This window comes from Oncorhynchus mykiss, chromosome 23 (genome assembly GCF_057628025.1).
Source record: "Oncorhynchus mykiss isolate SJ-2025 chromosome 23, ASM5762802v1, whole genome shotgun sequence".
Lineage (NCBI taxonomy): Eukaryota > Metazoa > Chordata > Actinopteri > Salmoniformes > Salmonidae > Oncorhynchus > Oncorhynchus mykiss.
Window position 1 is genome coordinate 31,021,190 of NC_143044.1, and position 14,465 is coordinate 31,035,654.

General features: G+C 41.3%; 1 protein-coding gene across 5 annotated transcripts in view; it reads right to left on the bottom strand.

Moving 5' to 3' along the window:
• Positions 1-11,712, bottom strand: part of LOC110502760 (caskin-2) — a 74,377-nt gene extending 62,665 nt beyond the window's left edge. For all 5 annotated transcript variants that reach the window (XM_090217278.1, XM_090217276.1, XM_021581029.3 and 2 more), the window contains exons 1-2: positions 11,222-11,712; positions 8,829-9,414 (exon numbers count right to left, since the gene is read on the bottom strand). In XM_090217278.1, the coding sequence (XP_090073404.1) occupies positions 8,829-8,842 (14 nt within the window). In that variant the 5' untranslated portion in view covers positions 8,843-9,414; positions 11,222-11,712. The remainder of the gene's footprint in view (positions 1-8,828; positions 9,415-11,221) is intronic.
• Between the last annotated feature and the right edge of the window lie 2,753 nt (positions 11,713-14,465).

Sequence of the window (14,465 nt, forward strand, 5' to 3'; positions counted from 1 at the left end):
CTACTGTTAGCTAATAATAAGATAACTACTGTCAGCTAATAACAAGTTGACTACTGTTAGCTAATAATAAGATAACTACTGTCAGCTAATAACAAGTTGACTACTGTTAGCTAATAATAAGATAACTACTGTCAGCTAATAACAAGTTGACTACTGTTAGCTAATAATAAGATAACTACTGTCAGCTAATAACAAGTTGACTACTGTTAGCTAATAATAAGATAACTACTGTTAGCTAATAACAAGCTGACTACTGATCGCTAATAATAAGATAACTACTGTTAGCTAATAGGGTACTCTAGTTGGCGACCCATAGCTTCATACTGTAGGATAAATGGAACAGTGGTATTAGTGGAACACACACACCACACACACCCCTCTGTCCAGTAATCTCACCCTGGGCCATCTGGGATATCCCTGATTTGAGCAGAGGAATGAGGGAGCGAAGGAGGGAGGAGGTAAAGATGAAGAGAGGGAGCTAGAGAACTAGCAGATGTTAAAAAGAACAGGATGGTTTGTAAAGGAGTGTGAGCTTTAACATCAGGGGTTATGTTGCATTAATATGTGAAGGTGAAGGACTGTGTTGTGAACTTTAGTTTTTCAGATTTAAAATTCACCTCTGTTCTGCATGAAACTTCAGTCATTTGTATAGATGTAGTGACAGACTACTAGGATTATATAGCACGAACACCAGCATGTATCTAGAAGACAATAGAAATGGTAATAATGAGGAGCTATACTAACAATAGTCTTCCTTTAAGGAGGAGTGTTAGGGCAACGGACGAACAGCACCCATGAGGAGCAAGAACCTCCCACAGTCATATAATTCAAGCTGTCACTGGGGGCATGTCAAATCAAATTAAATTGTATTTGTCACATGCACTGAATACAACTGGTGTAGACTTTACTGTGAAATGCTTGCTTACGAGCCTTTCCCAACGATGCAGAGTTAAAAAATATGTAATAGTAACACAAGAGGAATAAAATAAAATGGACAAGAATGGAGCTACACTATATACACAAAAGTATGTGGACATCCCTTCAAATTAGTGGTTTCGGCTATTTCAGTCACACACGTTGTTGAAAGGTACATATAATCGAGCACACAGCCATGCAATCTCCATAGAGAAACATTGGCATCAGAATGGCCTTACTGAAGAGCTCAGTGACTTTCAATGTGGCATCATCATAGGACGTTTCCAACAAGTCAGTTGGTAAAATTTCTGCCCTGCTAGAGCTGCCCCGGTCAACTGTAAGTGCTGTTATTGTGAAGTGAAAACATCTAGGACAGGGATCATCAACTAGATTAATCCGTGGGATGATTTTTTGTTGAGCGGAAGTTCGGGGGGCTGGAACATAATTACAAATAATTTGTAGACTGCAAATTGACCGCAAGAAGCCCAAACAGATATAATGTTTGACGAAAACATTATCATTTCAAACCTTGATTACATTTGTATATGACCACTTGTCTCTCTATTATGCGTGGGAATACTTGGGAATAGATTTATTAAATTAAAATTACTTGGAGCTGATTTCCTGGTGTATTTACAGTCTTTTATGTCCAACATTTAAATGTATTAAAACATATTATTATAAAAAGATTTGCTCAGAAATCTTGGGGGGCCAAATAAAACCACCCGCGGGCCAATAGTTCGGGAACCCTGGTCTAGGAGAAAAAACAGCTCAGCCGCGAAGTGGTAGGCCACACCAGCTCACAGAACAGCCGAGGAGTGCTGACCTCAACCCTATTGAACACCTTTGAGATGAATTGGAATGCCGACAGTGAGTCAGGCCTAATCGGCCAACATCAGTGCCCAACCTCAATAACACTCATGGCTGAATGGAGGCAAGTCCCCCAGCAATGTTCCAACTTCTACTGGAAAGCCTTCCCAGAAGAGTGGAGGCTGTTATAGTAGCAAAGGGGGGACCAACTCCATATTAATGCCCATGATTTTGGAATGAGTATTGATAGCTAGCATAGCATTAAGCCTAGCATTCAGCAGGCAACATTTTCACAAAAACAAGAAAAGCATTCAAATAAAGTAATTTACCTTTGAAGAACTTCGGATGTTTTTTATTTTTTTTTATATATATATTTTTGAATTTTACCCCTTTTTCTCCCCAATTTCATGGTATCCAATTGTTGTAGTAGCTACTATCTTGTCTCATCGCTACAACTCCCGTACGGGCTCGGGAGAGACGAAGGTTGAAAGTCATGCGTCCTCCGATACACAACCCAACCAAGCCGCACTGCTTCTTAACACAGCACGCATCCAACCCGGAAGCCAGCCGCACCAATGCGCCGGAGGAAACACCGTGCACCTGGCAACCTTGGTTAGCGCACACTGCGCCCAGCCCGCCACAGGAGTCGCTGGTGCGCGATGAGACAAGGACACCCCTACCGACCAAGCCCTCCCTAACCCGGGCGACGCTAGGCCAATTGTGCGTCGCCCCACGGACCTCCCGGTCGCGGCCGGTTACGACAGAGCCTGGGCGCGAACCCAGGAACTCTGATGGCACAGCTGGCGCTGCAGTACAGCGCCCTTAACCACTGCGCCACCCGGGAGGCTCCGAACTTCGGATGTTTTCATTGAGGAGACTCTCAGTTAGATAGCAAATGTTCAGTTTTTCCAAAAAGATTATTTGTGTAGGAGAAATCGCTCCGTTTTGTTCATCACGTTTGGCTAAGAAAAAAAAACGTATCCGGGAGCCTAATTATAGCCTCAAGCTCATTACCATAACGCAACGTTAACTATTCATGAAAATCGCAAATGCAATGAAATAAATATATTAGCTCACAAGCTTAGCCTTTTGTTAACAACACTGTCACCTCAGATTTTCAAAAAATGCTTTTCAACCATGTGGAAAGAAACATGTGGAAGAAGTGGAAGAAGGTGCTCTGGTCAGATGAAACCAAAATTGAACTTTTTGGCAACAATGCAAAATGTTATGTTTGGCGTAAAAGCAACACAGCTGAACACACCATCCCCACTGTCAAACATGGTGGTGGCAGCATCATAGTTTGGGCCTGCTTTTCTTCAGCAGGGACAGGGAAGATGGTTGAAATTGATGGGAAGATGGATGGAGCCAAATACAGGACCATTCTGGAAGAAAACCTGATGGAGTCTGCAAAAGACCTGAGACTGGGACGGAGATTTGTCTTCCAACAAGACAATGATCCAAAACATAAAGCAAAATCTACAATGAAATGGTTCAAAAATAAACATATTCAGGTGTTAGAATGACCAAGTCAAAGTCCAGACCTGAATCCAATCGAGAATCTGTGGAAAGAACTGAAAACTGCTGTTCACAAATGCTCTCCATCCAACCTCACTGAGCTCGAGCTGTTTTGCAAGGAGGAATGGGAAAAAATGTCAGTCTCTCGATGTGCAAAACTGATAGAGACATACCCCAAGCGACTTACAGCTGTAATCGCAGCAAAAGGTGGCGCTACAAAGTATTAACTTAAGGGGGCTGAATAATTTTGCACGCCCAATTTTTCACTTTTTGATTTGTTAAAAAAGTTTGAAATATCCAATAAATGTCGTTCCACTTCATGATTGTGTCCCACTTGTTGTTGATTCTTCACAAAAAAATACAGTTTTATATCTTTATGTTTGAAGCCTGAAATGTGGCAAAAGGTCGCAAAGTTCAAGGGGGCCGAATACTTTCGCAAGGCACTGTATGCCTACAAATACGTCACAATGCTGCAAACACCTTGGGGAAACGACAGAAAGTGTAGGCTCATTCCTTGCGCATTCACAGCCATATAAGGAGACATTGGAACACAGCGCCTCCAAAATCTGGGGCATTTCCTGTTTGAATTTTCATCTTGGTTTTGCCTGTAGCATCAGTTCTGTGGCACTCACAGATAATATCTTTGCAGTTTTGGAAACGTCAGAGTGTTTTCTTTCCAAAGCTGTCAATTATATGCATAGTCGAGCATCTTTTCGTGACAAAATATCTTGTTTAAAACGGGAACGTTTTTCATCCAAAAATGAAATAGCGCCCCCAGAGTTTCAAGAGGTTATTAAGTACTTAGTGATATGGACGCCAAGGAACTTGAAGCGCTCGTCCTGCTCCACAACAGCTCTGTCGATGTGGTTGGGGACGTGCTCTCCATTCTGTCTCCTATAGTCCACTATCAGCTTACTGAATAAAATAGTTCACTGTGAGTATGTCTATCGCCATGATGAATCGGTCACCTCCACAAAAATGTTGTGCCTGCATTTTTGGACCTTCTTTGGGTCAATAATAGCGGGTCTTAGTGGACGACCAGACTAGGGTAGCGTACCAAATGATACCCTATCCCCTACATAGTACACTATCCTATGGCCCTGGTCAAAAGTTGTGCCCTATGTAGCTCTGATCAAAAGTTGTGCACTATGCAGGGAATAGCGTGTCATTTGGGATGTAGCCTGGGCTAGTCTAGGAGAGGACAGAGAGACAGGACCTGTCAGCAGATGGTCAGTCAGACTCAGGATAAAGCCATACTCTGGTCTACCAGCTCTCTGACCACTGGGCTGCATCCAAAATGGCAACCTATTCCCTATTTAGTGCACAACTTTTTACTAGAGCCCTACGGGCTCTCAATAGGACATGGATCAAAAGTAGTGCACTATATAGGAAATATTATGAAATGTGTGTGTGTGTATATATATATATATATATATATGAAATACGGTGAAATTTGGGACGCAGTCCTGGTCTATGGCCCTATGGTGACCTACTACCACCTGTTCCCTTTCTTTCTGATTGGCCCTCACACCTTGACTAACAGACAGACAGACCTTTTACAGCTCCACATAATCAATAGGCATGCTATTCAACTTCATTGACTCCTAGCCAGGGCTATACCAGCCAGTGTAGACCAGAGCATCTGGGATTCTGTCATTCTTACAGCTCTCCTGCGGTGATGAACGACTGTAGCATTGACCAGATCCTTAACCCCTCCACTAGGGTCAATGGTGATGACATGGTGTGTGTGTGTGTGTGTGTGTGTGTGCGCGTCAAATCAAATAAAATATTATTTGTCACATGCACCGAACACAATGGGTGTAGACGTTTCTGTGATATGCTTACTTATGAGCCCTTCCCAACAATGCAGAGTTAAATAATATTTAAAATTACTAGTAACACAAGAGGAATAATATCCACAAGAATGGAGTTATATACAAGGCATACCAGTATCAGATCAATGTGGAGCTATTTACAGGGAGTAACAGTACCAGATCACTGTGGAGCAATATACAGGGAGCACCAGTACCAGATCACTGTGGAACAACATACAGGGAGTACCAGTACCAGATCACTGTGGAGCAATATACAAGGAGCACCAGTACCAGATCACTGTGGAACAACATACAGGGAGTACCAGTACCAGATCACTGTGGAGCAATATACAAGGAGCACCAGTACCAGATCACTGTGGAACAACATACAGGGAGTACCAGTACCAGATCACTGTGGAGCAATATACAAGGAGCACCAGTACCAGATCACTGTGGAACAACATACAGGGAGTACCAGTACCAGATCACTGTGGAACAACATACAGGGAGTACCAGTACCAGATCACTGTGGAACAACATACAGGGAGTACCAGTACCAGATCACTGTGGAGCAATATACAAGGAGCACCAGTACCAGATCACTGTAGAACAATATACAGGGAGCACCAGTACCAGATCACTGTGGAACAACATACAGGGAGTACCAGTACCAGATCACTGTGGAGCAAAATACAAGGAGCACCAGTACCAGATCACTGTGGAACAACATACAGGGAGTACCAGTACCAGATCACTGTGGAGCAATATACAAGGAGCACCAGTACCAGATCACTGTAGAACAACATACAGGGAGTACCAGTACCAGATCATTGTGGCGCAATATACAGGGAGTACCAGTTCCAGATCACTGCGGCTCTATATACAGGAAGTAACAGTACCAGATCACTGTGGAGCTATATACGCTGATAGGGATATTTAAGACGAACCAAAAGCTGGTTTTAGCGTCAGCAGTTGGTTATGGCTTGAATTTTTACAGCTGAAACACAGCCTATGACGCACACTGCCCATATGCAAGTGGAACAAAAGCATTCTAATTTGCTTTTTATGCCTGTATACTTTGTATTTAGAAACATTTTATTACAACCAAACTTATTAGAATGATTCACCTTCCTGGTTTTATGGTGCCAACTCTGTGGTGCCCATGCAATGCAACTCCTGGAGATGTGAGAATACGATCTGATCTGTAAGATCCGATTATGTTAATAAAATATATTTGGGAGCAGTATACAGACTTTCTCCCTTTCTCTTTATATTGGATCTATACTGGATCCAGCTACTGTGAAAAGTGTGGATGTCCTGTACATAAAACCCTCCATAGTCTGCTCTGTTTTAATGTTACATACCCTCCATAGTCTGCTCTGTTTTAATGTTACATACCCTCCATAGTCTGCTCTGTTTTAATGTTACATACCCTCCATAGTCTGCTCTGTTTTAATGTTACATACCCTCCATAGTCTGCTCTGTTTTAATGTTACATACCCTCCATAGTCTGCTCTGTTTTAATGTTACATACCCTCCATAGTCTGCTCTGTTTTAATGTTACATACCCTCCATAGTCTGCTCTGTTTTAATGTTACATACCCTCCATAGTCTGCTCTGTTTTAATGTTACATACCCTCCATAGTCTGCTCTGTTTTAATGTTACATACCCACAGGGAGAAACGATGGTGCCTGTAAGTGTATATAGACATAGCCTATTTAATACAAGTTGTGGTTGATTTTTGTTTCGAATTTGATTTGAATTATTGGTTCTCTTTTTAGGCCTCATTAATAGGGAATTTAATCTAGCTTATTGGCAATGTTTGGCATGTACATGGTCAGCCATAATGTAATTTACAGTAGGCCTAGCCCCTATATCAGTGTGAATGCTATTGAAGCCATGCAATTACTTAGAACAATGTGGACTGCAAAATGGGTTCAAGTTAATGTATTTAGCAAAGATAGGATACCTCTACATTTTGTTATTTCATTTCGGTAAGGCATTTGACAAACTATAAACGGACTAACATTGGAATTGGAGTTGATTCCAAGGGAATACATAAAAGACTGGAAATACACAACTTGAAGCAACCACATATTTAGCCATGGAGCACATTCTGATTGGCCAGTGAGGGCACAAGCCTCAACACACCCACAACTTGTTTGTTCATGAAAACCCAGCCCTTTCACGCCGATAATTGTAGTTGTGAAAATAGCAAAAATATTTCTGACACACCCCTGAACCTATAGCGCTAACGCCTGCGCTTAGATTTACCATTGCATTAGGTTTGTTAAAATAGAGCACTTCAAATGTTAAGTCTTATCGTCCTGAGATACTAAACTACTCGTTTACAAATGGAAAATATTACAGACGGGCCATTGCAAAGCATCAGAAAGTAGCCTATTTCTCCAGTCAGAGTACTCACACAAGCATATTCCAAGAGTGAAACTGGCTAATTTCACTTTGATGAATGCATTACATCCGGAAAGTTGGTAAAGTGTAATAAACCACACTGCAAATTAATAGTGACGGGGGGAACAATTGAAACAGTTACATATTGGGATATTATTTTGGATGATATACCGTATCGTTTTGACAATATCTCAAATATTTGGTGCCTACACCAAAAGTCCAGTATTTTTTCTTCATGGCTTGTTCACCATCTACTTTTTAAAAAGGTATCCAATTTGTTTTCAGCAATTTTATTAACATGACTGATCAACAGCAAATAAATCTCATGACTCCCACTTGTCCCTGTGCAGCAGACATATGGTGAGCAATATATTTGGAAAAGTTTGTGGTCATACGCACATCCTTAAAAACATAGGTGCTGGACTAATAAAGAATACTAGTATAAAACAAGAAGACCCACATACTGTTAAAGCTCCTAATCCACTGCTTTATTGACAACGTTTCGGTCTGAAACAGATCTTCGTCAGGTAAAAAAATATATATATATTTGGAACATCGAATCACAATAAAATCCCAGTATTGAATCGTAACACATATAGAATCATGACAATCGTAAGAATTGCAATACATATCGTATCGGCACCTAAGTATCGTGAAAATATAATATTGTGAGGTCCATGGCAATTCCCAGCCCTACAAATTTAAAAATGAAAGCAACAACTACGCCACTAATTTCCTTTCCCGAGAATTGAAACATTTAGCCCATGAGTGTTTGACTGTTGAAAGGCATTAGCAGCATGTCATGATGTGTAGGGATAACGCTAACCCCATGTGCTAGGGACAGGCCCTTGTTCCTCTGAGCCTGCCACCGAACAGAGCAGAACAGCAGCCACGATGTAAGCACAGCACAGGCACATAACAGCAAGAAAGAGGTTTCATAGAGAGAGAGAGAGAGAGAGAGAGAGAGAGAGATGGCACCCTATTCCCTATACAGTACACTACTTTTGACCAGGCACACCCTGAGACATATTGTACAGTACCAGCATCTGTGTTTTGGAGATTAGGTCATATTGTTAGGGGTTTGACTACATTTAAATTCAAATTGTCCGAACCCTAGATGGATCATTGGTTGTGGTGGATGGTTGAACCTGATACTGCTATTTTAAATACAACGTTTTTCTTTTGATATAGAGAGAACAATATCACTCAGATAAGGGACAGGCTATCAATGCTTCTGCTGTACATTGCATCAAGCCAACAGATACACATGCTCTGAACACAAACACAGGCAGACATGGGCTGCATCAGGAATTGAAAGAGAAAGCAGATGTGTGTGTGTGTGTGTGTGTCTAGGTACTCACTGGTTTTGTTGCATTTAACCTTAGCCAGAAGTTTGTGTGCCAGGAGGATGTCTCCACTCTTCACTGCCACCAGGAAGTCCTGTTCTTTACCCATAACTGACCACCACACCAGTGACGAGTAACCACACACGGTCCTTACGAGGTCAGTTGTCGCAACCGCGTCTAAGTGGTCCTTGGCATTCGAGGCCTCAACCTTACCCAGTCAGGTGCATGTTGATTCCTTCGGATACACAATGATGATGAACGTACAGAAGAGCGTCACAAAACGCCCAAACCAGCCAGTCTGTCTGCCTGCGTGTGTCAGTCAGATAGGAATCAACCAGAACAGCCAGCAGAGAACATTTTTATCTCCGGGCCTACGTTAGGCTAGGCATCAACTGGGTGAGATGGTGAGATAGGTGGGGTAGTTGGTTGTTAGAGGCTGTGTTCCTCTGCCTTCTGTTGCTTGGTTTCCAGAGTGTGTGTTTGTGTATGGGGCCTGGTTGTCTGTCCCGATGTAAATCAAATGGAGTCTGCCTGGAATTGTCCTTAGGGCAAGGTGTGTGTTGGGTTCTCAGCTGTTTCCGCCAACCTGAAACAGTAAAACCTACCAGAACACACAGACATGTCATCATGAGCTGGGCATTCACTACTATTTAATAAAAGCATTAGCAAAGCACTGGGTGTTATTACAAGTTGTAACTACAACATAATTAAGGATGGGTGGCTCTCTAAAACCAATCTAATGTGTTTGTTTTTCTTTCACTCAGGAAGCCTATTCACCATGGAATGTTATCTTTGGATCATTCCATGTCAGAATACTACTCCTTAACTCCTTCCACTTTCCTTCAACTTCTAGGAAATGTCTTTTTCACTTGGAGCTGTCTGGAACTCTGCCAATTGTCAGGGAAAAAGCTGCAAACTTTTCCCGACAGAAGTAAACTGGGGGCTCTGTCCCAGATGTCACCCTATTCCCTACATAGTGTAAGCCTACTACTTTTGACCAAAGCCCTACGGGCCCTGGTCAAATGTAGTACACTATATAGGGAATAGGGTGACATTTGGGGGCGCACACTGAAAGGCAGAAGTGACCGCATCTTAATACCATCCCCCGAATTCTACATCACAGGGGACACAGCCAGCAGCACTTACGGGACAAAACATATCCAGGATAAATGTTTTATGAGAAAAATACATTAGTCTGGTTTTTGGATTGTACAGCTGCAAGTGAATGAGGCATATCTGAGATCACACACAGAGCTGCAGCCACACAGATCCAATTAAAATAGGAGTTTTCTGGGCGAAAACAAAACAGCAATTAAGACACCCAATGGAGCTGGGAGGCAAAGTGTTGGGCTAAAACACGAAAATATTGTACCGCCTTTGTACCTCCAACTGAATGTGTTTTTTTTTTTGTGTCACCTGTGCAAGACTTTGCAAAGAAATGTCCTTCTGAAGGACAATGTTTTCTATTCTACTCTATCCCATTCTATTCAATTATATTCAAATTCCTCCCATTCTTGTGAAAGGTTGTGCTGGGAGGGACTGTTATTGGTGTGTCTCTCTGTCTACAGCAGGGCTTCTGTTTACCATCAGGTTGTGGGGCTAAGTTATCACATATGCTGTCATTGTAGAGACTACACAATAATAGGCAGTAGACACGGTCAAGTACAATAACAGATCACATCATATTAGCTATGATAATATGGAATGATAGGCGCTACATGTGTGTGAAGGGAGGAGGCATCATGTAAGGCAGCAATCATGAATCCATTTTTATTCCAATCAGAAGTTACCCCATACGAGTTCTGTTCTGGATAACTAGTGGCTAGTAATGGCATACATGTCAATGTGTCACAGACTCAGTCACCTTGCCTGCCAGCTAGTACATGACCCTCCTCTTGATTGCCATCAAGCCCAGTACACAGAGTTCAGAGGGTGTCATAACAACATCATAACAAACTGAGCAGCTGTCCATTGAGGGAGGCACATGAGCATTTGTAAACAAACACGGAGCTGCTATAGCTAAAGGGCTTCCCTGTAGTTAGGAAAACAAACTGGTACAGTAACGGTATATCAAATAAATGGAACGTCTGGGGGGTCCCCGAGGAGAGGTTTGAAAACCTTGCCACACTTCGAAGGAATAGACTAGAACCCCAATAGAATAGAACCAAATGAACAGAATAGGACAGAACATGAAATAAATTATTATTATTATTATAATAACGGTAGATCTGGCTAGATAGAAAATAACTAATTAATAGAACGTCGGACGTTGCTGCTAGCTAGATTTGGGCTCGTTTTATCGACAAGTTGTATCAAATTTGAAAATTGGTTAGTCCGATTTTGATTTGTGGTCTTCCAAGACCGCTCAATAATAACCAAACGAAGAGGTCAAAGACAGAACATCTTACCAGTATTGTAAATGTGTTCACAGGTTGTCCGGTCCCTGTTGAAGGATTGGAGGAGTGTAAAGTAGTGCTCAGCTAGCGTTTGTCAGGTGCTTGGAGCCGAGGCTCAAGGAGCAGACCGCACAGAAGATCTGTGTATAAAGAAGTTATGCTGCTAGCGAAACAATATCCAGAAGACTTTCTGATAAGTGGTTGAAAGTCAAACTCTGACTTCATTCAGTTCTTTTCCTACTCCCTGTTTTACTGAAGGTCAAGAAAATAATGTCACCCTCGCCAGGCAGTTCGACTGAATCGTGCGCGCGCTAGGAGACCTGATCTGACACATTTTCAATTTAGACTAATCCCTCTGCGACCTCGAGCGAATCTGACACCTTTTCAATTTAGACTAATCCCTCTGCGACCTCGAGCGGATCTGACACCTTTTCAATTTGACTAATCCCTCTGCGACCTCGAGCGGAACGAGCGACTCCTCGACGTTTTGGCTCCGCCTCCGCACGCATCAAAACTCTGGGGAAGAACTTCGGAGGGAGACGACTCGTATGCTACTGTACCACAGATCTAGGATAGGATTACTTTACTCCCATACTATCCTTAATCACCAGGGGAGTGAAAGGTATCTGACTCCGTATCAGTAGTTAGGCTATATGGATAATTTATTGGAGACAGAATGAAGTTTGCCAGTAGACAAGACAAGGTCGGTTTACCATATTGCATCGATCCTTGCTATGAGCCACTTTACAATTCATACCAAATGTGTTAACCTTATGGTGTTTGCCTTTCATGCCTGAGACACGGGTTCGCTTCCCGCTCCGTCAGTTCGCTACGATGGTGTCAGAAATGGAATGGTGGCCAATGTGTAGGATTTTTGCCTTTCACGCTGATGCGGGTTCACTTCCCACTCCCTCCGTTTGCTACAATATACACTGATTATACGCACAGCCTCAATTCGTCGGGGCATAAACTCTACAAGGTGTCAAAAGCGTTCCACATGGATGTTGGCCTATGTTGACTCCAATGCTTTCCACAGTTGTGTCAAGGTGGGTGGATGGCCTTTGGGTGGTGGACCATTCTTGATACACACGGGAAACTGTTGAGCGTGAAAAACTCAGCGTTTCAGTTCTCGACACAAACCGATGCACCTAGAACTACTACCTTACCCGGTTCAAAGGCACTTCAATATTTTGTCTTGCCCATTCACCCTCTGAAAGGCACACATACACAATCCATGTCTCAAGGCTTGAAAATCCTTCTTTAACCTGTCTCTTCCCCTTCATCTACACTGATTGAAGTGGATTTAACAAGTATCATCAATAAGGGATCATAGTTTTCACCTGGATTCACCTGGTCAGTTTATGTCATGGAAAAAGCAGGTGTTCTTAATGTTTTGTATCCTCTGTGTATATACATCTTCAAAAGCAGCGTCTGTATTAAAATAGTCTGAAAGGATTTGGAAAGGAGTTTATGTGTATGTAACCCAAATAACATAATTCGACCGGGCCACAGTTTGAAGTTGTGTTTGGTTTTAGCGACACTTGGTGGTATGACTGGGTATCATGAGTAATGCACATGTTGCAGACAATACTGCAGAGTGTGCTTTCAAACAAAAGTAACCAAATAAAATACATGTTTTATAATCTTGTTTGAACAATGAATAATTTACACTTGGGGGTTTATTTTCTCTTACAGAGAGAATAAACAGTCAGAAGCAGATTCATTAAACCATTTTACAATTGTAACATTTAAAATAACAATAGTTATTGTATCATTCAAACATGAGTGGGAGGGAGTGTTACAATGGATCTTATATTCTTGACTCATTGTTTTCTCTTTCAGTACCATTCACAGTGTATTCAACACAGAAACAGGAGAAACTTTAAATGTCTAGAAATGTCCGGAGCTACGGTATGTTCAGCTTTTTTCCTTTAGCCCCTGGTTGAAAGTAGTGCACCAAAAGGGAATATGGTTCCATTTCAGACACACAGAAGAATGGTATTTCCTCTTCATTCTCCCTGTCATCATCATTTCTCCACGTGTTCCCTCCCCTTATGGAAAACCATTTCACATGTGACATTTCCACATGTTTTAACCAACAATGCAGTTAGAGAAATAGAGTTGATCAAATATTTACTAAATAACCTAAAGTTAAACAAATCTAATCAATGTAACACAATACATAACAAGGATATATACACAGTGCTTTCAACTAACTTTTCAACATGTCTTTACGTTGGGTTTGAACTCACAACCTCTTGGTTCACCTCGTGCCAATATTCTTGCTATGCCACCATATCTGTCAGATACTGATTTCACCTATATTCCTACACTTTAGACTTCAAAGTAAATCTCAGCTTTGTTAAAAATACACTCAAGAAAAACTATTATATTTATCATAGTGATTCAGGAGTATCATTAAAACAGAATAATATGCCACACCAACATTAGACACCTGTACAGCAAACCCTGAAATTTCTGAAATAAGTCAAATAAATCAATGACGAGAGAATAGTCAGAATAACTGATAGCTAAAATAGCAGTGCAGATGGCACGCTTCTGATAAGTGCAGAGATGTATTATAGATCATGAATGTTTAAAGGACTGCTAAAGGCTTTGTGGTGATGCAGAAAGATCAGCATATGTCAAATCCAGCGGTTGTGAGTGAGTTCAAATCACAGGTGGGGTAATATTTTAGCTGAACAGCGATAACATGGAATTGCACATTTAAAAACATGTAAAGTGCTTCAAAAGCAGACGCGTTCACTACATGTGAAATGTCACATGTAAAGTGTTCCAAAAACACTTTTTCACATGTGAAATATCATGTGAAGTGTTCCAAAACACGTTTCACATGATTTTAGATTCGATATGTCACATGTGAAGTGTTCCAAAAACAAGTTTTTACATGATTTCCCTAGTGAAATGTCATGTTTCACGTGTGAAATCATGCAATTTTCCACATGTGAAATCATGTGGTTCAACATGTGATAACATGAAACTACACTGTTAGCCATTGCTATTAATTTTGGGGTAAATGTTATGGTCATTATAAGATACATTTTTACAGTAATAGGATTATGTATTAGAGTTTTTCTATATAAATTAGTCAAAAAAAGAAACGTCCCTTTTTCAGGACCCTGTCGTTCAAAGATAATTCGTAAAAATCCAAATAACTTCACAGAGCTTCATTGTAAAGGGTTTAAACACTGTTTCCCATGCTTGTTCAATGAACCATAAACAATTAATGAACATG